Source organism: Cyrtonyx montezumae, unplaced genomic scaffold (assembly GCF_038088225.1).
Source record: "Cyrtonyx montezumae isolate F1298 unplaced genomic scaffold, pur_monq_1.0 scaffold_3, whole genome shotgun sequence".
NCBI classification, from domain to species: Eukaryota; Metazoa; Chordata; class Aves; order Galliformes; family Odontophoridae; genus Cyrtonyx; species Cyrtonyx montezumae.
Window position 1 is genome coordinate 132582441 of NW_027072034.1, and position 22031 is coordinate 132604471.

The window sequence follows — 22031 nt, forward strand, 5'->3', positions numbered from 1 at the left end:
GTGTCCCAGGAACTTTGCAAACGCCATTAGAGAGGGGAAGAGGATTTTTCCTGAATGAAATATGTGTGTTATCATTTGAGTTAATATTTAAGTCCTCATTACAATGAGGAAATTACCTCACTGGTGAGACAGTCAAAATCCAAATTAATTTTAATCAAGTGTTCATTTTAGCATAATAGAAATAATGTTATTTTAAAACCTGTGATCCATATTTCAGGGTTTGCTTTTTTGAGACATGCTAGATGAAGGATCCTAAACACATTCTGATCATTTTGATATAAGTATTTAATCTGTTAGCATTAACCAGCATCAACCTTGTCCCATTGAATTCCATTATCCTTAGCTGAAAATAATGTCAGCTTTTAATTCTGGTTATATATTTAGAACAGTCTAACCTGTAAAAGCAAAACACTGTGCTGTGGCTCATTATAACACCTATCTTGAATGGAAAAAAAAATGGGAAGGAGTTTTGGTATTTATATGAATGAAATCTCCAGGTTTTAAATTAGGAGTCAACACTACCTGTATTGCTTTCAGAAAAGGAGGTCAGTACAGCCTATGGGAGGATTCCTACTTCACTGTAAGAAATAGAAAAGGCTGCCAGTCTGGAAAAAATCATTGTGTGGTGAAACATACAATAGAATTGAGATATATTTTTATTTTCATCCTAAAATGTATGAAAAAGTTGTGTCCTGGCTCAAATCGCAAAGCCCACCACAACATAACATGTACTAAGGCAGCAGAATTCAGAGAGTACAGTACATGGAGGTCTCTTGGTTCAGCAACTTTTTCTGTAACATAAGATGATCAATAGCATCTCTCAGATCAAAATAAGATTATGAACTTTTACTAATCACTATTATTGCAACATCAGGGGAAAAGAAAAAAGAGAAAAAAAGCTCACCCCAAATTTATAGCCACCCAGAACAATACAGGCATCACCAGTTAGTAAGTTATCATCCTTCCCTAACTTGCAGTAAGTGGTCACGTGCATATTCTGCAACATCTCCAGGTGTGAGTAGGAACACCTTTATGTTCTGCTCCTCACAGGGCTGCAAATGGTGCACACAATTTATCTCACATTTGGGATGACCAAAGAGTTTGCATACGGTAAATTGCTAAGTTTTAGCTGACATTACACCTGATTACACCTCCTTTTCCTCAGTTTCTTTCATAAGTGCTTGTAATGTGGTATTTTAGTATCCAGGTTAGTTATTCTAAGTTGTACCCTTGACTGCACTTTCAGAAGAAACTGAGACTTACTGAATGCAATGAATATGCCCAACGCCTGATAACCCACAGTAAAGGAATATAGTGTTTCCCATAAATATAAAAAACAACAAAAATAATAGATGAATATGAGAAAACACTATTTTAATCTGTTTTTCTTCTTTGCCCATAGTAATATTGAGAAGTTGTTTCAGTGTTCATTTTGCTAAAGGTATAATCACCAGAACGATTAACTAACTGAATAAAGTGGATAAGGCCAACAGCACAGAACTCACAACAGAAGAATTAACTGAGAAAGTACATTAAGGTCTGAATTATTTTAAAAAAGCTGTTCATGCTTAAAACAAACACTGTTCTTCTGAAGCCCCATACAGAAGTGCATAGGGACTACAGACACCTTGGAATTAAAACTCACTCTTCAGTATCTTTCTGTGTCAACGTTGTACAGGTAAGATCAACTTCTAGTCTATATGCGTAGTTAACTGAGGCTGCTTTTCACACTTTCAGTCAGGGTTAATATAAGAAGGTTGTTCTAGCAGAGTCATATCAGTTTTATCAGCTTCTCACTAATCATTTCTGTAAACTAGGGAAAGCATGCAAATCTTTGTCTCAGCCTCGTAATTTTGTTTAGTAATCCTATCTTTGCAAGTTCTTATCTGTTCCTATATGAGCACCCACTTTCTAATTAGGCAGCACTCAGAATAAAAATGCATCTTGGCAGTGTATCTCTGACCATATTCACTTTCTCAGTCTCCATTTGGCTTGTCCAGTCTGGCAAATCACCAGTCATTTAGGTTGCTACCTTCTATATTTAATCTTCATAATGCTTCACACCTGTTGTCACTGGCAAGTAATCCCACTCATGAAATAAAAATAAATAATACAAACAGAACCAGAGCTATCCCCTCACAGGAACAGACTGTCAGTTCAATCTAATGAAGTCCTGGGAGGGTGAAGAGCTAACAGGGAAAATTCTAGAAAGAAAAATCCATCTCTAATTCACAAGTGATGAGAATGTAACTTGTATTACACGTTACATAAAAGCATATGTCACAAGTGAGCGTGGGTATACAAAAAAGGAAACAAGTCTGGGTTTGTGTAAAAAAAGCAAGAGTGGTTGAATAAATAATGTTCTTTAGACTTTCTTTTGTAACACCATTTATTTCACCTCTGAAATTGTTCCATGCAGCAGTGGATCTGACTGTCATGTACAAACAATCAGAGTGCGTACAATGGGTAAGGCTGCACGCTTAAAGAGAAGCTTGATGTTTCAAGCAAGCATTACATTACACTTATTCAAATCATACTTCCCACTCTCTGAGGTAGGGCCTTTGTTTAGAACCAATGTTCTTAACTATGACCAGAAATAATTTGATAAAATTCACAAAAAGATGTGTAACTCCTAGCATCAGTAGGAACCATCACAACAATCTATTTTAAATATGATTTATTTTATTTTATTTTCCCTATGGGTTACTAATATCTGTTCAAATGAAGAGAGTCTGTGGTGCTTCCAGTGTTCCTTTAACAAAGCAATTTCATTTTATGTTAGTTATTTTATATTCAGGTTTGAGGGGCATTAAATATTTAATTGTTTACTTGTATGTGCATGTGTCTGTGTGGAGGGGTGGGAGTGGGTGTAAGTTTATGTATGGGTGTACATAAATAAATACAGTACAGAGTATATACGTTTATATGCCTTTGTGTATATTTATATTCACTACAAAGGAGTCTCCTCTACCAATCATCAATCCATTCATTTAAGAGCATGACTGCTCTGTATTCTCACCCACAGAGAGAAATCAAAAGTATCTGATAAATCCACAATACACAGTACCAGAGCAGTGGCATTAACAGCCATCTCTGGACTCTCCTTTTTAACGTTAAATCCTACAGAAGCCTAATTGTTTATTAACAGTAGTAAGAGACACAGGAAAAGGAAACAAGAATTTTCAGTTGGCTGGAAAAGCTCAGCTAGACTGGTAAAACAAAAAAAATCCCTAACTTCACCTCCATCGTACCTGTGTGTATGGAGTAGACTACATGAGCAAAGAGCTCACAGGAGAGATTATATATATAAAGAAAGTGGCTATAACTGCAGCTTCCTTAAGTGTATCAACAAAAAAAGATCAAACAATGCCTGGGACTGCCAGACTGAAGCTATACAGCAGGCAAACAAAAGCATCACAGACCTGAGAACCACCACAGGTCCATCAGGAGTTACACTCCCTTGTCAGAGGGATTTTCCTGGAAATATGTTAATGTCTATGAAACACAGGCTAATTGCAGGATATGTAGCAGGAGTATTCAGCGTGAAGCAGTGTGTAATTAAACCGCCCTCTGCTTCACAGGTCATTGCAAGTCCTATTGCATTTTTTCCACAAAGAAACTTAGAAACAAAGAAATCTAAATGTTTGTAGTGGATTTAATTTACAAACACTAGCCACTTCCACTTCAGAAAGAATGTTTTCATCGAAAAAAAAAAACCAAAGCCCTTAATTCCTCAGGCACCTTCACTGTGGCAGGTAATCAGCATCATGGGATTTTAGCAGATTACATTTCATTTTTAGAACCTATTTTGTAATTGAAAATGGAGATTTGGTAGAGTTGAAGATTTCTCTTTTAAAGCTGCTGACATTCTTGACTTGAGAAAATAAAAATAACCTTCTCTAACACTCCCAGCATGTTCTGTTATGCAGATTTTACGTAGACAGTCACATCCACAATGTACTTGGGGGCTATTTGGATGGAAATAGAAAAGCTGTGGAGCAAGACAGAGCCAGTCTAGATGTAAACAAGCTGGAACTGCTGGCAGCTGTGCTGTTACAAATAAAATTGCATTCCCCACTGTCTTCTCACTTATCAATTTTGACAGAAGACTGTCCTGACTTCTCATAAACAGCATCGAAAAGGACAAATCACGTTGGGTGTCAGATTTGCCAGAATGGATTTGGTTGGTAGCTTACCACAAAGAAACAGAGGGTTATCTCCATTCCACATGGTGGGGAAAAACAATGCTCTATCCAAGGGGTGGGGGCGCTACCTTATAGGATGAAGTCTCATTTAATCCTCATTTTTTTAAAGTCTGCTTTAGATTTGAGAATCTCGGATACAAGATTTATTTACATCAAAGCAGAAATAAAAAGTATCAGCAAGCATTTCTCAAATGCACAGTCCAAAAGAAAATACAACATAGAATGAGAAATATTTAAAAATTAAATCACTTTCCTGCTGATCCCTGCTTTATAGCTACACTTAGAGCCACATGCTGCTTTGCATCCAGACAAAGAATGCTCTGGGACAGCAGGATGCTTTACACAATGGTGTCAGTGTTAAAAGAAGGAAAATTTAAAAAAAATAGTAGCAGCAGAAAAAAAAAACAAACGCAACAACACAGAATTAGCACAATGACATACAGGCATCTATTAATAAAATATTATATTATTACAGAATTTGACTCTGTAGCTGACAAATCCTTTGATGGTGAAGCTGGGCATGGAAATTCAGTATCTCCTTGTAGCTCTGGAGGATAAGTTTTTGGTGCACACTTCACTCCTATCTAGCAAATTGAACAGTGGAGAAACTTAAGGCATGGCAAGCCTGCCAGGGTGTATTCAGAACTTCTGATGTGTGATGATTGGTAGCAGTTCGATGTCCATGAGTAGGAACGGAAGGCACCCAAGTGTCAGCTGAGACTCCCAGCAGGTGAGGACAGGGGGGTGGACAGCAGCCAAAAGAGCAGATGGGGGATTGGGCTAGGCTGGATGAATGATGGAGCTGGACCATGAATGTGAGAAACTTCTGATCACTGCGCCATGAACAAATTTAGCACTGCTGTGGGAGGAAGGGTCTAACCATATGGGAATGAGATAAACACATCTCTCAGTTCTGTGGGCCTCCCAGTTTTGGTATGGCCTTTCTGACTTGATTCTGAAGGATATTTTAAGCCTTGAGCTTAAAGACATGTGGTGGACTTTACAGTGACTGTATCTCATAAAGAAGTCAAATGGAAAAAAAACAAAAAAAAACACCACCAGCAAACCCTTTACAGATTACAGACTTCCTGGCTGTAAAAGGCTCAACAGCTGTCAGTATATCCTCCAGTTAAGTCACAAACATCCACTTGAGCTTCAGTTTTTCCCCTCAGCTAGCATGCATAATACTGACTCTTCAGATCCTTGTCAAAAGATAAATACAAGAATGAACTCTTATGGGAAGCATATAAACATGAAGTATACTACACAATAACAACAACAAAAAAACACATTTTTTTCCTAACTATCTGAATGATCACACCTACTGGAAGGTCGCCAGCATATCTTGTTACTTAAAACAATGCATGACCTTAACTCCCTCCCTAATTACTCTACTTCTCTATGCATTCTCTTTGTTTCTGTTCTTTCCCTATGATGCAGTACGAATGCTAATTCACTAGGAATACTTATTGATACACATATATTTTCCTATGTTCCTATATATTTGTATATAAGTTTTCACCTGCTTGAGACTCAACACCCCTTCTGGTGTATTCTGTACTTGAGAAAACCATGAATCCTTGCTTTCTGAGTGAAGGGATCTATAACAAACTGCTTAGATACAGCATTTCTCAGAAGTTGGCTTCAGTCCTCACTTTCAGTCTTTCACTCAATAAGTGTGTGAAACTGTGAGAATATGAGAAGAGTTAAAATTATAATTAACTAGCTGATGATATGCAGCTAAGAGTTTCCTTTTCACTAATCTAAGATTCTACATTCTCACTTTCTTCTCATTGAACAAAGTAAGTGGGAATAACATGGACAAGACTGAAACTGAATCTTACAGTAAAATGAGATAAGCAGGCTGGAGTAGTAGCTATTTCATAGTGCAGTGTGTGTGAATGTACTAAAATGTCACACTGGCTCACAGCCTCCAGATTCCAAAGAAAACCTTCACTTTGGGAGAATTTTGACAAAAGTATATGAAAGAGATTTATTATTACATGTATTTGAAGAAAAATAAATCTAATTTTTCATTAGTGCTCCTATCCTGACTCGCCCTGTTGAAACTTTTTGGGTTTCAATGTTGAAGAATAAGAGATACCACTAAAAACTGGCTGGTCTGAGCCATTTAAGCTGAAAAAAACAAAAACAAAAACAAAAACAAAAACGACCCAACAAAGCAAACAAAAAAAAACCCCACAAACAAACTAATAAACAGATTAAAATTTTATTCATCCTCTTTTTTAGTATTTTTTTATTTTTATTTTTGTCTTGTTTTTTGTTTTGGTGCTTTCCAGATTTTGCTCCCTTATCTACTTTCCAGTGTAAATGACTTTGAGATAAAGTATTAGAAAACACCTTCTCTTGGTTATGCAGGAGGAATACAGCACTCCGCATCTGGTTAGAAATACATTTACAACTAATTACATGGATGGCCTCCATCTCAGATGAGGGGAGGATGCTGGGAGAACTACATTCAGTTAGGCTTTTAAAAAAGGAGGCTCTCCTTAAGAACAAAATCTTATTGCTTCCTTCAAGTACCAAGTGGAGGGGGTCTAGACAAGTCACAACCAGACTCCTCCTGTAGGTGCACAGTAACAGACACAGGGGTCAACAGACACAAGTTGCTACTCAGGAAATTTTGGTTAGGTATCAGGAAAGTGCTTCTTACCATAAGGGTACTCAAAAGAGTTAGAAAGAGATATAGAGTCTCTGCTTTTAGAATTGTTCCAGCAGGGGTTTGGACTACATGGTCTCCCTCATTTGTAAGTCCTCCGTAATTTCGTGTTCTCGAGTGGATACTATAAACTATAGATCGAACTATATCAGCTATATAATCAACATCCACATCTTCACCTCTTTAAAGAATCATAGAATGACTTAGGTTGGAAGGGACTCTTAAGGTCATCTAGTCTCAACTCCTGTGCTTTAGGCAGGGACACCTCCCTCTAGACCAGGCTGCCCAAAGCCTCACCCAGCCTGGCCTTGAATGCTTCTAGGGAGGGGGCACTCACAACCTTAATGGGCAGGATATGCTCTCTCTGAAATTTCTGGACTTGATTCATACAGTGGTATTTGAAAGCAACTCAGAAAATTTAGTGCTGCTGTCTCCTGAGGGGGATGAGCACAAGATATCAATGCTGAAGACTTTGCAATGATTTCCCACATTTGTTTGCCATTCATTGTCATGAAGATTTAAGTATGGAAGGGAATCAACACAAACTGTGTAGTTGGAAAACAGTCTCTGCACGTGAGATGGTCAGATATATCCTTCTCTGTCCATGAATGCCCTCTTTGACACAAGGATGGATCTTCTCAAGAGAAGACCCCAATGTCTGGAATTTTCCTGATTCTACTGGTATGAAAGCATTCAAGGAGTAGAGAAAAACCTTTTGAAAGATAGGATGATGACAAGAACAGGAAGTCTCCAATAGGTATCTCTTCCCCTTCCAAAAAAGCATATATGATACACAGATAAACAGAGCCCTGATAAACAGATAAAAGGTTTCTAAACCTTATTCCCAACTCTCTTATGTTTATTAAAGAGGTACTTAATAGCTCAGAGCTCTTTCTAAACTTCAGCTGGTGCCTTTTTTCTATCCAACAAACCTTAGTTATACAAAGTCCAGAGATTTATGGGTTGTCATAGCTGCAGTTCAAATCAGCTACAATCACTTGGCAAAATTAGCGCCAGCTTTTTACAATAATTTTCACTTCTTCAGGTAGTGTCATACTGTATTTTTGTTGTATTTCAAAATGTTACTGCCCAGCTCTTGGCTCTGTAAACATCATTATTCCTGCTGCCTGCTTGTTTTGGGCCTGAAACGTGTCAGAAGATTTATCTGTCTCATCAGCACTTTCTAAACACCCAGGCAGCCAATCGAAATGGGGAGGCGTAACAGATGTGCCAACATCTGCTGCTGTGACCATTTATCTGGACAGCAGAATGCATAGCTATAGATTTGAACTCCTAACTAGTTACAACTCCACTAATTTGGGCAGTCCTGATCTACAACTGTACGAACGCTATTTTGGGATATTAATTAAAAACAAGTTGAAAATGTTATTTCTCAATTTTAGACAGCTGTGAGAAATGCACTTTTCTGTAATTCAGTTTATGCTATTCCAACCCAATTAATGCAGAATACTATGAAAAAAGATAAATTTAAAGTTGAACTTATAAAATTAAAAATTCTTAAAAAGCACCAAGATAAAATTCAAACGACATACAAATTAAAATATGGATAGTTAAAATATGCAAATTTTAATCACATACATGTGCCTATAAATCAAACACATAAAGTGATATGTGCCGACTTTTAAAACACATTTTCATTTTCCTGGCATCAAAATGAGGTCTATGGGCACCATAACCATGCTGAGTTTCAGCTGTTCAAACTTCTGTTACCCATGGAAATGTCCTCCATCCCCAAACACATACTTGCACAGATTGACCAGATCAGGACGTGGAATACAAACCTATCATCTGCTTTTTTTGATGCACAATACAGTCTCACCTGTATTTCTAACTCACCAGTTCGTGCCCTCCAGGAATGACTATCACGTTCTCTTTGAAGAGCTGCCTCATTAAATAAAAAAGCAAACTTCCAGTGAAAAGACCTCTTCTGTTTTTTGATTTCTTGTCTGATGGCCCAGCATTCATAATACTGAAGCCTTGTTTAAAGTCTATTTTCTTGTAAAAGGTTTGAATCTTGCTAGAGGGTTTGGCTCTTGCTTCCTGTGCTCATGAATTTCCTAAGATACTAAGATTAAAAAATATGACATTATAAGGAATATACAAGAGAAACTATTTTCTTCTGTCCTTTGTCTGGATACCCAGATCCCATGACGCCAAGACATACTGAACACACTTTCAAGTAGGAGGCATAAGGAAAAAAAGCATTAATAAAAGCCTTGGAAACATTTTCACTGTAAAGCAAATATGGAGGTCTATGGTATAATGCTATAAAAACTGTCTAAACAAAGCACTCATCCAAAACATAAGATTTATAATCCACAGATTTTTATAAATATGAAAATAATGCCAACACCTTCCTCTTCCTTCACTCACTGAAAAACACATGCCATATGTTGCAATGTTGCCCAACAATAAAGTGGTGCTGAACTAAACCCACTTTTCTTCATTTTCTAGGGAAAACATAAGCTCTGACAACAAGGAAGAATTTTTATTAGCTTTTAGGTAAGGTAAGGAGTAATGCTGTGTTTGTTTTATGAAATCATGAAACAAAATGAATATCACTGACTTGATATATTTTCCTCCTGTTTTAAAACACAATAAATGGTAATAACTTTGATAAATTTGCCCGTGTCAGTTTTGTGTCTTTTCCACCCCATTCTCTCATGATGGGGACACAATTCAAGCCACTAAACTGGGATGTCCATTACTTATGGGAGGCAAGATGACAGCAACTTCATTTGCTTTGAATGTCAGATTTTTGTGATGAGATACAGTAACATACTAAAAATTAACAAACAGCTATGGCAAAAATTACCCCAATGTTCTCTTCCACCTAAATGATCCAGTGTCTAACAGTAAGAAGAGTGATTTTATGGCAAAAACAAAAACAACAACAACAACAACAAAAAGCAACATTATAAATAAAGGCTGTTGTATTTTTACTGCCAGTTCTGTCACTGACTGACTTGGCAGTAAAACTGACTCAGACTGTCCTTAGTTCACCTGCTTGTGAATTCCTGTGGCAATGAAGGATATAGCAGTACTGAAGTATCACAGTGGAACGGTGTTAAGTTTCATTATTTATACTTGAAAACTGACCACAAAACTAAAAGCAAAGAAGTGCTCCTTTTTTTTTTAAAACTATTATTTTGCTCATTTATGGTGTACAATTGGTCACAGTTAGGGGGAAATTACATATTTATTATTGTTTATGAGTAGATTAAAGTGACTTAAATCCCCAAGGGTCTTGAAAATAAAAATATCAGTGAAATGTGTGATCTTGTGCCGTAGTATGCCAAATGCATGCTAAAGAGTCTTATTTTATTTATTACGCAGTGCTACTCAAAGATTTACAGGGAAAAAATGTACCAGTGTCACTTCTGCATTTTAACTGTCACCTTTCCAATGTAATAGTCCACAGTGACAGTCAGATGAATCACACACTGGGTATTAGAAGCTCAGAATTACTTTTGAGCTAAAATGAGACAATCTTGAGGAACGCTTTTAAAAGCCCTGACTATCGTAATTTTTTTCACAGGCCCATCTGAAACAACTCTAATGATCTATTTACTAGTCAAAGAGACTTCCTTGCAGGCTTCCCAATTAATGTATTAAAAAGATAGCCTGTAGTTTTCTCTGTATTTCTGCAATTCTCTGGATCGCAAGCACGTGTTCACCTCCTTCACGATGTTCCTTAACTGCTGCTAATTAATATTAAGAATTACTTCAAAATGCCTGAACAGCAACTGTGGTATAATGTCTTTACACTGTGTAACACCCACTATTCAGCAGTAACTTGAAGGCAATTATGGAATGCTAGACAGAAAATAGATGTAGGACAGTAACTTGCAATTTATCTAAGCCCACTCTGACTTGTCAGATCAGTCCTTCCCACCACCACTACAATAGCAGCAGGCATGTGGTGAGCAGTGCCTGCTTTCCCATTTAAAATCTACACCATATTTACCAGCAAGCTTCATCACATTTTCCCTATTACTCCCATCAGATTGGACCTCAATGGAAAGGCACAGCCTTGTACACGACTTTGTCTCTTCAGCATTGCAGCAACTACATCTCTATTAGGATTCTGCTTGTATAACATGATATTTCTCGAAGCCTTCTATTTTCAATTATATCTGGTGTTTGCTGAATTTGAAATCTGCCTTTTATTCACTGAAGGCTCTTTCTGATTCCTCCCAAGTTTTAAGAGGCTCAGGAAAAAAGGAATCCAATCCCAGCAGGAAATAGAAAAGAAAAAAGCTCAATCTGATAGCAAGTCACAAAGGTATTAGAGTGGTTCTGCTCTTTCACTTCACTGCCATCCTACCTGCATGTGGCTGGAACTTGCCCGGTCTGATCCCTGCTGAAGCAGGATTTCACTCTCTCTCTCGCTTTCTCTCACCCCTTTGTATTATTAAAGAACATGACTTAATAGATGTAAAGAAAAATGCCATGCTACATGTAAGGGATTTCTGGAAAGCTCATATCTCAGGAATGTTTTCTGTTTTGCTGGTTATGCTTCCATCTTTTGGGTTAGCTTTGTTGTACAGAAATACTCATCAGGTAGCAAAACAAAAGAGCCTGACTAGCTATCAGAAGCTCTGGCAGTGTGTGCACAGATGCTGCTTCCATAAAAACTGTTTATTCAGGTGCTAGCAATTGAAGCAGGAGCTCCAATTGCATTGCCACAGTACCCTTAATGTTCGCAAAGGGGTGTTTGTGGGCTATCACAGCTCTGAAGGGAGCTGTTACACACTATCAAGTCAGTAATCCTCATGTTAAGAAGGCCCTAAATATGTATTTACAAGATAGACAGATCCCTTTGGTTTATTGGTTAAAAAATCCCTGTGCTGGAAAGGCCTTAAATACAAATTCACAAGGCAGGCAGGTCTCTCTTTGTCCTTCTACTCAGTGATGGGTGTTCCAGAAAGGCTCCAGCATCCATATCTCACAGCAGGGCCCTACCTGGACAGCTGAGAGCCTCCACACATAGCTGTTTCTACATTCATGTGATTTGTCTGGATCAACAACCTCACTCAGATCACTAATTTGAACAAAATCACTCTTTTTGTTCTGAAGAGAAAAGATACTGATACAACCAACAACTTACAAAATGTTATGCTGCAGATACGGAAAATTCAGATTTGCACCTGACAGAGCAATCTTCCCTCATACAGATGTAATGCTCAAGAGTGTCACTTGGAACAGCAAACCCAAGCTTTACCTCTCTATTGTATCAGTTACAGTAAGAGAAATGAAGACAACAGGATAAAATTCTCCCTGCTATGGGAGCATTAAGGAGTTTGGTGAGAAGAGTGCTACACAAAACCTTTGTTGAGTCCAGTTCCTTTAATTTTCTAGCTGCTCTCTTTTCCTTGTTTAGTTATTTGTGAAAACAGGCAACAACACATGATCCAGAAATCCTCCGGTCAATAGAAAACCTCAGCAATTTCTATGTACTTGGATCAGGCCAGTGAGATACTTAAAGGGCTAATCCACATTTACAGTTAGCAGATTTACGAGTGCAAATACTTATCAACACGTTTAAATGAACGGCTGTGCAGAACCATAAATTAGCACTTACATTCAGTGTGCACACACACATACACATTTCTTCATACTGACTAAAAATCTGTCCCTTGCAACCACCAAATACAAAATGAACTTAAGTCTACTCAATTTTGAGATGAGATATTAACCCATGGGAGATATTGATAACGCAATCAAGAACCTTTCATATGAATTTTCTCATTTTCAGAAGTTCTACTTTTCAGAGTATAGAAGGAATCAAAATGTAAGGTGTTCTCACATGACTTTTTCTTAATATAATATTACTTTGCTCTTCCACGACTGTCATTTCAGATGGAACCTCTGAGTCTTTCATTATTTATTCATAAAAAGCTTCTGAAAATCTTGCCATGGAAAAATTTTACTTGTGCATCTTTGCATACTGGTCTGTTGGTTTAGTGACATGCACTAACTTCTTGAGCAAAACTCATCAATTCTTCCTAGCAAAACAGAGAAGCTGAAAGGTTTCTAACGTGAATGAAAAGCATTAAGAGCATCCCCATAATTTCATATAGGGTCAACTCAACCTTTGGCAAATTCTTCCAGTATTGTATCCTATCCAGGATACAATCAAAACAACCTTAACTGTCAGCGTGTGCGATTGCATACATTAAAACAGCAGTTATTGGGCACAGACAGGCTGACATAACGGTTGCCATTCTGCATTTTTCATTCTGATGCTAATCTTGGCATCCAGTGAGAAAAAAAGTGGAACCTTTTCACATCTCAGACGCACAAGATTTTAGGAGCTGTAATTTCCATGATATCACCTCTCATGGCAAAAACCAATCACTTCCCACTTTCACACTGCATAAGGGGTACTTCAGTACATAGCTGTTATTAAGGTTTCTGCCCTAGGATAAGAAACTGTTGACTAAACACACTATCTTCTTATGCCTGCTTGTAACATTTTATTTTCTGCTGTCTCTCTTTTTGAGAGGCTATTGTCTCAGACTGAATATGTAGGACCTCACATTAGTGATGCGCACTTTTGTCCACTTTTATCTTTACAACATTATTTTTTGTTTTGATCCAATTTATTTCACTGTTCCACTGTGTACCTCATTTTATTCCCTTAATTTCTGTATTACAACAAATGTTGCTAACCAAGTAAACAATGCTTCTCTATGATAGCAGGATCAGAAACTTATTTACACCTCTCTAGAACCAGTATCTTTTGCTCTTCTTACAAGGACAAATCTAGAATACAAATTATAGAGCTATATTTAACACAAAATTACTGGAGGGTACTATGGCTTTAGTCCTTTAACCTCATTGGCAGTAGACAGCGTGATGCATACTCTAGTATCACATGAGGTTATTCCAGCAGTACAAGTCATAGCCAGAGAGGAGTTGGGTTCATCCTTGAAAATATTTGGCTCTCTTTCAGTCATCTTGACAGCAAGTCCAACTGAGCATTTACAAATTGGTCAGTTCCTACTTTATCTTAAAAGTCCTCATGGGTATCTGGGTATGCCAGAAACACAAATCTTTTGATCTCTTTCTGTCAACACAGACTGTTGCTGGCTCTGACCTGTCTCAATATAAATCAACAATTCAAATTCCTTTTAGGACAAGGTTTGCAGGAGACACATAAGGACACTTGAGCTGGCTCTCAGCAATCCCCCAGCTTTGTCATCTTCCCAGCTATTTGTTTAAAGTATGGTGCTGAATGGAGCCTAATGAGCCTCCCAGGGAGTTCATCTTTCCAAGACAATTGGCTTGTACTTGAGTTTATTGAGCTGTGGCAAACTGAACTCAAACAATTACTTTTTTTCTAGTCTACAAATGGAATCTCACAAGTATCTAATCCTACTAAGTCCACTGGCAAGTGCAAGACTGTACCCCCAGTGCTGTCTATCAGATGTGATCCTCTTGTTTTCTTTTTATGGTGGTAACTCAGGTAAACTCCAGCACTTATTTGAAGCCAGTTCCAAGTTGATCAAAGCTTTGCAGAATATTGCCTTTCTTGGAAAACATTCTTGTTTACAGCATCTCAGTTGCTAGTCATCTCAGTTATTCATTTTCTGATTTGGCTGCATACTTCATATTTGTCATCTCAAAATGGTGGAACTTTTCACCTGAAAACCATTTCTAGGAAATTATCAGTCATTAGTACTCTTTCTGCTTACTACCTTGCTTCAAAACCTTTCTGAAACCTCCAGGTTTGGCTTCAAGATTCATTTTTAAATTCTTTGATTTGACATGGAGACCTGTGAGCTGCTTATCTGTATCCTTTAGTACAATGGCAATGCTAACCAGGTAGTTTGTCTTGCTCTGTGTGATTAGCTGAGGTTCACACCAGAAAGTTCTTACAAAGAAGGAAAGTTAACGCCCTGCTGCTTTTCCCCTGGATCCATCACAGCAGCTAGCAAATCCATTTAGACTCGGTCCTTCCTGAGACCAATTTTTGGAAGGAGATGTATATCTCTGGGCTCTCTAGTTACACCAAGGGAGCTAAATAACTTCCTATAAGGATAATAAATGACAGGTAATGCAACCAGTGAGTGACCTAAATTATAATGCTACCACACAGGTCTAAATTTTAGAAAGTCTTTCACATTTGGAGCTCTAGTAACAGGTTCCAAGATGCTTCTCCTTCAAATCTTTCCTATTTAGAATGCAATCTTCTCCTGAAAGGAGTACAGACAGTTCATTTCCTATTTGAATTTCACATGAAACACTATTTCAATCACTCAGTGCATTTGCCTTGGGCCACTGAATCACAGCTGACAGCAAATTAATGACTATGATGGTATGATTAGCAGTGATTACAGGCAACTGAGAATCTGCTCAAGCATTTGCCACTATCATAATACTTGTGCCAACTATTATTAGGGATTAATAATGGTCATAAAGAAGACTTGATTATGCTAGGTAGACCCTATGCAGGTTTGAAATCCATTACTGTTTTAATCCATAGCTGATAATAAAGTGAAAGAAAACTTTTATCTAAAAATATATCTTTTTAAAATTTATTCCTTCTAGATGTTTCCATTACTCATTTATTTAAATACTACTAGAAAAATAGTTTCTACTATATTTAAGGAAGAAGCACTGTAAACAAATACACTTGTCACAGAAATTTAATATTGTATTACACCTGGGGAGCTGAATGTAAGCTCTGAGACTCTTCTACTGTGAGATATTATCACACCAAAACCCAACTGGGAAGAAATAATGATTTCACTAATCCCTAGCAATGATTTTTTGAGAAGTTCAAATAAAAGTTTGCTTGTTCTGATTGAGATTCACTAAGCAGATGTTATTTGATTTTTCTACTTCCTGGGGAAGAACTTGGATTCCCCAAGCTGCTAGAAGAAAAGAGCAACGGGATGAACGTGCAGTAAGGCATCTTAGCCAGTAAAGATAAGATAAAAGTGAAGACAGGGCATATTTGCCAAAGCCTTTGCCATTCATTTCATTTCCAAATGTCAAATAGTTATGCAAAACCTTTAAAAATGTTTCTTAAGGTATTGCAAACAGAAGGATAGGATATTTTAAGTCTTGTATTAAAGGTGTTTAATTATTTATAATCACTCTTGTTTAAAATACTGCAACATGAACTTATGCAAAGACTCAGCAACATTTAATAATAAAAGGAACCATCTGCTTCTTATGCTTGCTTCTACAAATATTTTCTTCCTGAAATATAGCAGAAAACACAACAATCCAATGACTGGCAGACAACAATAGTATTCAGGTATTGAAATGAAAATCTAATGAAGAGCAACAACAACAATCATGTTATCATTTGGGGAAGCTACACAAAATGATTTTCCTGTGATTCAGAAAGACATCCACCCTTGTCACTAGAGAATATGCATTAAAAGCAAAGGGAGATTTATGGTACACAGCACAATTTCTTGTAATTGCAATACTTATAATGTCAAATTCAAGGAGCAAATAACAGAAATTATATTCATTTTCAAAGTTGTAACCTGATCTTTCAAACACTCAAGCACACGCCCAAGTATCTGCAAGACTAATCCCTAAGGCATGAGTAAAAAGGCCAATTAATTTTTAAAATTAGAGAGAGAAAAAGAAGAAACAATTAAGCTTCCAGCTACCGTTTTTAATTTTGAGATTTTTTACTTCCAAATGCTACAACTGCAAAAAAGACTGCAGTTGAGTTACAGTCTCGATTGTACAAAGAGGGAATATGCTTAAGAACTTTCCCAAACTTGTTTGGTGACGCCCAGTGCAGAATTTAACTTCCACATTTCACATACGTAAGCTAACTACTGTAATGCTTGTGACATTACACAGGTACAAAAAAGAACTCTTTCTGGTATAAATTTAAAAATGTATGTATTTTCACTCTCTCCTCCCCCAACCTCCTAGAGGAGGCTGCTCTTACATGTCCCAAAACCATATTTATAGTATCAGTAAAAAAAGGCTGCATTGTGCCATTGATCTTACCTCATATTCAAAGTCCTCTGCTCTATCTGCATCAGCAGGCAGGCTGGAAAGATACTCATTACCTTCATAAAATTCATGCTCCACTGGCTGAAGGGAATGGCAGCTATGCAGAACAAAGCAGAACAAAAAATAGTAGATGAGATAATTCATTTTTTTTAATTAAAAATGATTTTAAAAAATCACATGAAACCCCTGCTCTGTAGTCTTCTTATCGCTGGAATATTACTCTCAATTGCCTGACAGCCTGAATGAAATAGCACCTGGAAGTAGTAAGGGCTGTTTTCTTTTCAAAAGCTCAGATTCTCGATTAGTTCATTTTGTTGGGTTCACCTTTTGCTAGATTTGCAGAGGGTGATTTCTTAACAGGGTCTGCTTGGGGCCAAACTACTTAATTATGAACATTTGGAATTCCTTTTGCTCATAAATGTACTTAACTACACATTCATATGCTGCATCATGATCAGTGCCAACTTATCAATTATCTCGTTATAAAAACATGAACATCTTCAATCTACAACCCACATCAGGTTCAAAGTTGTTCAAGCACTTGCATTAAACGCTTTGCATTATATGGTTTTGTTGAAGTGATAACAGGGTGATGAAGTGCACTTGAATAACTGCACATTTCAAAATGTCAGTAAACTGAATGGTTGCATGAGTTTGAGACACAAAGAATGAGATTGTTACAGCATGCACTTAGGCGCAGCCTTGGATCCCAGGTGTGGATCTACCTCAAACCTTTTAGTTCTAAATGATGTTTGCATTCAACTCCATTTCAAAAGATGTTAATTCAACTAAGGCATAATTTAATTCACATTATTTACCATATGAAAGGTGAAATTATATTTTCCAGACCCACGTTTTTGGAATTGCTTTGCCTTGGATAAGGGGACCTTAAATAAAATAAAATAAATAAAATAAAATAAAATAAAATAAAATAAAATAAAATAAAATAAAATAAAATAAAATAAAATAAAATAAAATATTTTTTCCCCTGTTTTTTAAAGAAGTTTGAAAGAATAAAAAGTAACAATACACCTCTTTATATGCTTTATAAGCCTTTTCAATATTTTGGAACTCAGAATTGGGTTTCTTCTTGATAAAAGCTCAAGGTTTAGATGAAAATTGTGCATGAGCACAAAGTAAGCAAGAACAACATTTCTTCCTGTGGTCTAACTCATGAGTTGAGGAAAATTATCAGTAAGGTCTGAATGGGGTAACAATTAATCACATCTACTTAAACTGTTCCTGAGACTTTTGCAAAAGAAAGCTAAAAGCAATTGCAATGTTTCAATAATTACTTGAAAACTACAGAAAATAAGTCATACCTGTCTGAAAGCAGAAAAGGACAGATATCAGGAACAGGAGGTGTGGAAGGCCTCAGTTTGGCCAGAGCCATAATGTGCTCGAAAGTGATGTCAGTCTGAGTGCAGGCATCCACAAGCCGTACATCCTGAGAGCTACCATGAGCTTTGCTAATTGGGGCTCTTCGTAACACCTGAACTACAATTGGCTCCTTGGCATTGCGAAAAGCTTCCACTGCCTCTTCATGAGTGGCCTTGGAGAGGTCCTTCCCGTTGACCTAGAGAAAAACAGATAAATATACCAAAGATTACTCACAAAGAGGAAACAAAAATGAGAGTGTAAAACATAGGGGGAATAATTATGAGGGTGTAAAATATAGGGGGAATAATTACTTGAGGAATACATCAACTCATCTGCTGACACTGACTGGACCTTTCTTTGGTAGTCATGCAAGAGAGGACATAAGGCTGGAGGACAAATAAATTCTTTAATCTACGCTGGAAAATAGAAATGTTTTGAACTTAACTGTCCCAATGGAATCTCAAAACAGCAAGAAACATTTAAAATTAGTTCCCTCATTTTATTTCTCTCACGAAGTACAAATGAAAAAGGAGGGGTGTCTTTAATTTTCCATTTCAACATTTTCTGTGGCATGCAACCATAATAAGGGATTTTCTGGCATGGCATTGTTATTAATGCAGATGTCAATAAACACATCTTGGATATCTAAGAAGAAACAAGGCCAACTTTCAATGTTTTGCCACTTATTAGTTATTACATTCAAACAATCATTAAGGCCAAAAATATGAAGACTCAACTGACAGTCAGCTGCTGCTATTTTAAGGAAAGAGAAATCCAAGGCAAACAAACTGAAGAATTTATTTGCTACAAACAGACAACTAATAAAACAGAAAATTGTGCTGCAAATGCAGCACAGCTTGGAAAAAATAAAAGACTGTAGTAAGGTTTCTTTCTGCTGCAAGTGAAGTAGCAAATTTCTTCAAATCCAGTTGGGGTCTTTTTTGAAGCCCTAAAGGACAGTGCAACATTGCAGGAAGTTACACAGAAAATACCATTCTGCACTGTTTTCAGATCTGTGTGACTGCCGCTTACTGCTGCACAGCATCAAACTGTTGTGAGCTCCTGTGGAGACAAGATGATCCTGTGCTGTTGTACAAAGGCATGATTTTCTACAAAGGAATGTAAAAATCCGAATGGTACCGAAGATTGATTTCAATTTATAGCCCTGAGAAAATCTCACTGACAGCAGGTCAGAGATAGGATTCTACTGCAAGTTAATGCCCAAATTTACTTTGTTGTATAGACCATGAAGCCCTAAAACTTTTCCTTAATTAAGTAACTAAGCCCTTCCCTGACATAGGACAAAATCCACAAGAGACTTTTGCTGAAAAAAAAAATTCTTTGTCACATCACTCCTTTATTAAAGAAATACTTAGAACATGCTTGTCAAAAAAAAAAAAAAAAAAAAAAAAGATGCAAACAAGGACAATGCCAGCAAACTCAAAAGACCCACTCAGAAGAGTTAGCAAATAAGTTTTAAGCCTGCTAGGAGAGCACTTGCAATTAAACATGTCATATTTGAGGCAACATGAGTAACCATAGCTGCTCAGCTGGATGGTTGTAATACAGTTGACCGTTAATTGCTTATATACAGCAATTTGATACATTTCCAGAGTCCATGCTTCAGTACAGAGTAGAACCAGCTTTCCTTTAACACAACTGCCAAAGAAGTATTGCTTTCATGGCTTTGTCACTTATGAGGATGCGAGAAATAACCACACTATAGTACGTCACCAATGCAAATCATACTGTATGTAGTCATGAGCAGATCAAAAATGTCCTGAATAGATTTCATTACCTAAAAAGCACCAAAACTCATGTGCTGAATGCCTGGGCGTGCCTGAAATGCATACACAGTGCAACCTAGAGTGTGATCAAATAATCTGAACTGCAGATAGCTTCATCACCTGATTTTAATGCATATGTATGAAGGCTGCTCTGAAAGAAAAGCCTCCTACTTTATCATGTTTTCCTGCAGTGCCAGAGGCAGATGTTGGTGGTATGGCAGTAGAGGTTGAACCTTCCCAACAATATTCTGTTACTTTTTGTTGCTGTGTGACAGATGGCAGCTGAGGTGCAATCTGACAGAACGGCTTCCGACATGGAAGTGCATATGGAGCAAAGGTATGTCACTGAATTCCCACATACAGAAAAAATTACACCCACTGACAATCACTAAGGCTTGTTGAATGTTTAAGGAAACCAAGCAGTAGATGACAGCACAGTGAGGAGGAGGGTAGTGCATTTCAGCAGTGGCAACAGTGAGATGAAAGACAAGTCACGTTCCAGATGGCTACACACAGCTGTAACACCACAAAATGAAGAGCATCTTGATCAGTTCATCCACATGTATCAGTGAATTATGACCAGGGAACAGTGTATGGAGCTGAATTTTGGCTTCAATGCCACTGGAAAGTATGGTGTCAATGTTAGAATATTACAAAATTCGCATCAGGTGGGTCCAATGAATGCTCTCACAGGAAAAGAAAAAACACTGGATGCACGTTCGTCAGGACTTACTGAACTAATACGAGGCTGAAGCCAACAGTTTCCTGGTGATGAGACATGGTGTGACCACTACGAACCAGAGCCAAAACAGCAGGCCATGGAGTAGTGATATATGAATTCCCCATCAAAGAAAAAGCCCAAGACACAGACCTCAGCAGGTAATGATGTGCACTGTCTTTTGGGATAAGAGAGGTGTGATGCCACTGAATTTCTTGGATCTTGGACAGGCCATCAGCTATGACTGCTACATCCCAACACTGATTAAACGGAAGGTTTGAACTTCCAGAGTCAGACCAGAGGAGAAGATAGCCTTCTTCTAACAACAATATATTGCCAGGCCTCATATCAATTTGAAGACCATGGAGCACATTGCCAATCATGGCTGCAGTGACCTGCCACACCCACCATCTAGTTCAGATTTGGTGCCTTCTGACTCCCATCTGTTTGGGTTGTTGAAAGATGGATTGTGTGGGTAAAATTTTCCTAGCAACAATGCTGTCACAGCAGCTGTGAAAAAAGTGGGTCAACTCAACTGGTGCACATCTTTATGAGTGCAGCATGCAGGCTCTTGTTCTTCACTGGCAAAACACATAGGTAATGGTGGTGACCATGTTAAAGAATAAGTTCTGTAGCTGAGAATTTGCTCTGTCATATACCATTATGGTGCTTGTTGTATCTGTTATAGTTTCCACGGGAATAAATAGGAGGCATTACTTTTGGAGTGACCTCCATACTATTTCTGTGATGACTGAAGCCAGAAAATGTCAAGATATTATCATTCAAATTATAATTCGTCAAATTACAACCTTTGGTTATGTTAAACTATGTTACATGCAGAAATATCAGTGATGTACAAGAGGCAGTGGCAGCATGCTTGAAAAATAAGTTATGTTATGAGAAAATCAAAGAAATTTCCCCAAGGATTCAGCTTCTGCAAACCCTCTCTGATAGCACAAGTTACACTGCCAGGGTGTTCAGATTCAGCCATGTCTAATAGAGGCAATTAGAGATAAAGCTTCAAGTCTGGGTCTTCCAGTCACTCTTCAGTTCCAGCCTCTCCTCTTGCTTCTAACTGAGATCCTATCAAAGAAACAATTTTCCACAGTTTTCACAGTTTTGGCAGCTTTTGTAAAAAGATTGTCCTACAGGCTTTCTGAATAACTCTCATTCCTAAGGCCTCAGGAACATAAAATTACTTTCCTGCCTTCCCAAACCTTTTTAATATTGTTTAAGACTTTCTG

The 22031-nt window shown here is 37.5% G+C and overlaps 1 protein-coding gene across 4 annotated transcripts in view; it reads right to left on the minus strand.

Annotated features, from left to right (window-relative positions):
* The window catches only part of PDZRN4 (PDZ domain containing ring finger 4), a 277155-nt gene that overhangs the window by 24895 nt on the left and 230229 nt on the right, over nucleotides 1–22031 (minus strand). For all 4 annotated transcript variants that reach the window (XM_065743428.1, XM_065743429.1, XM_065743427.1 and 1 more), the window contains 2 exons: nucleotides 18225–18478; nucleotides 16897–16999 (listed from right to left, as the gene is read on the minus strand). In XM_065743428.1, coding sequence (XP_065599500.1) covers nucleotides 16897–16999; nucleotides 18225–18478 — 357 coding nt within the window. The remainder of the gene's footprint in view (nucleotides 1–16896; nucleotides 17000–18224; nucleotides 18479–22031) is intronic.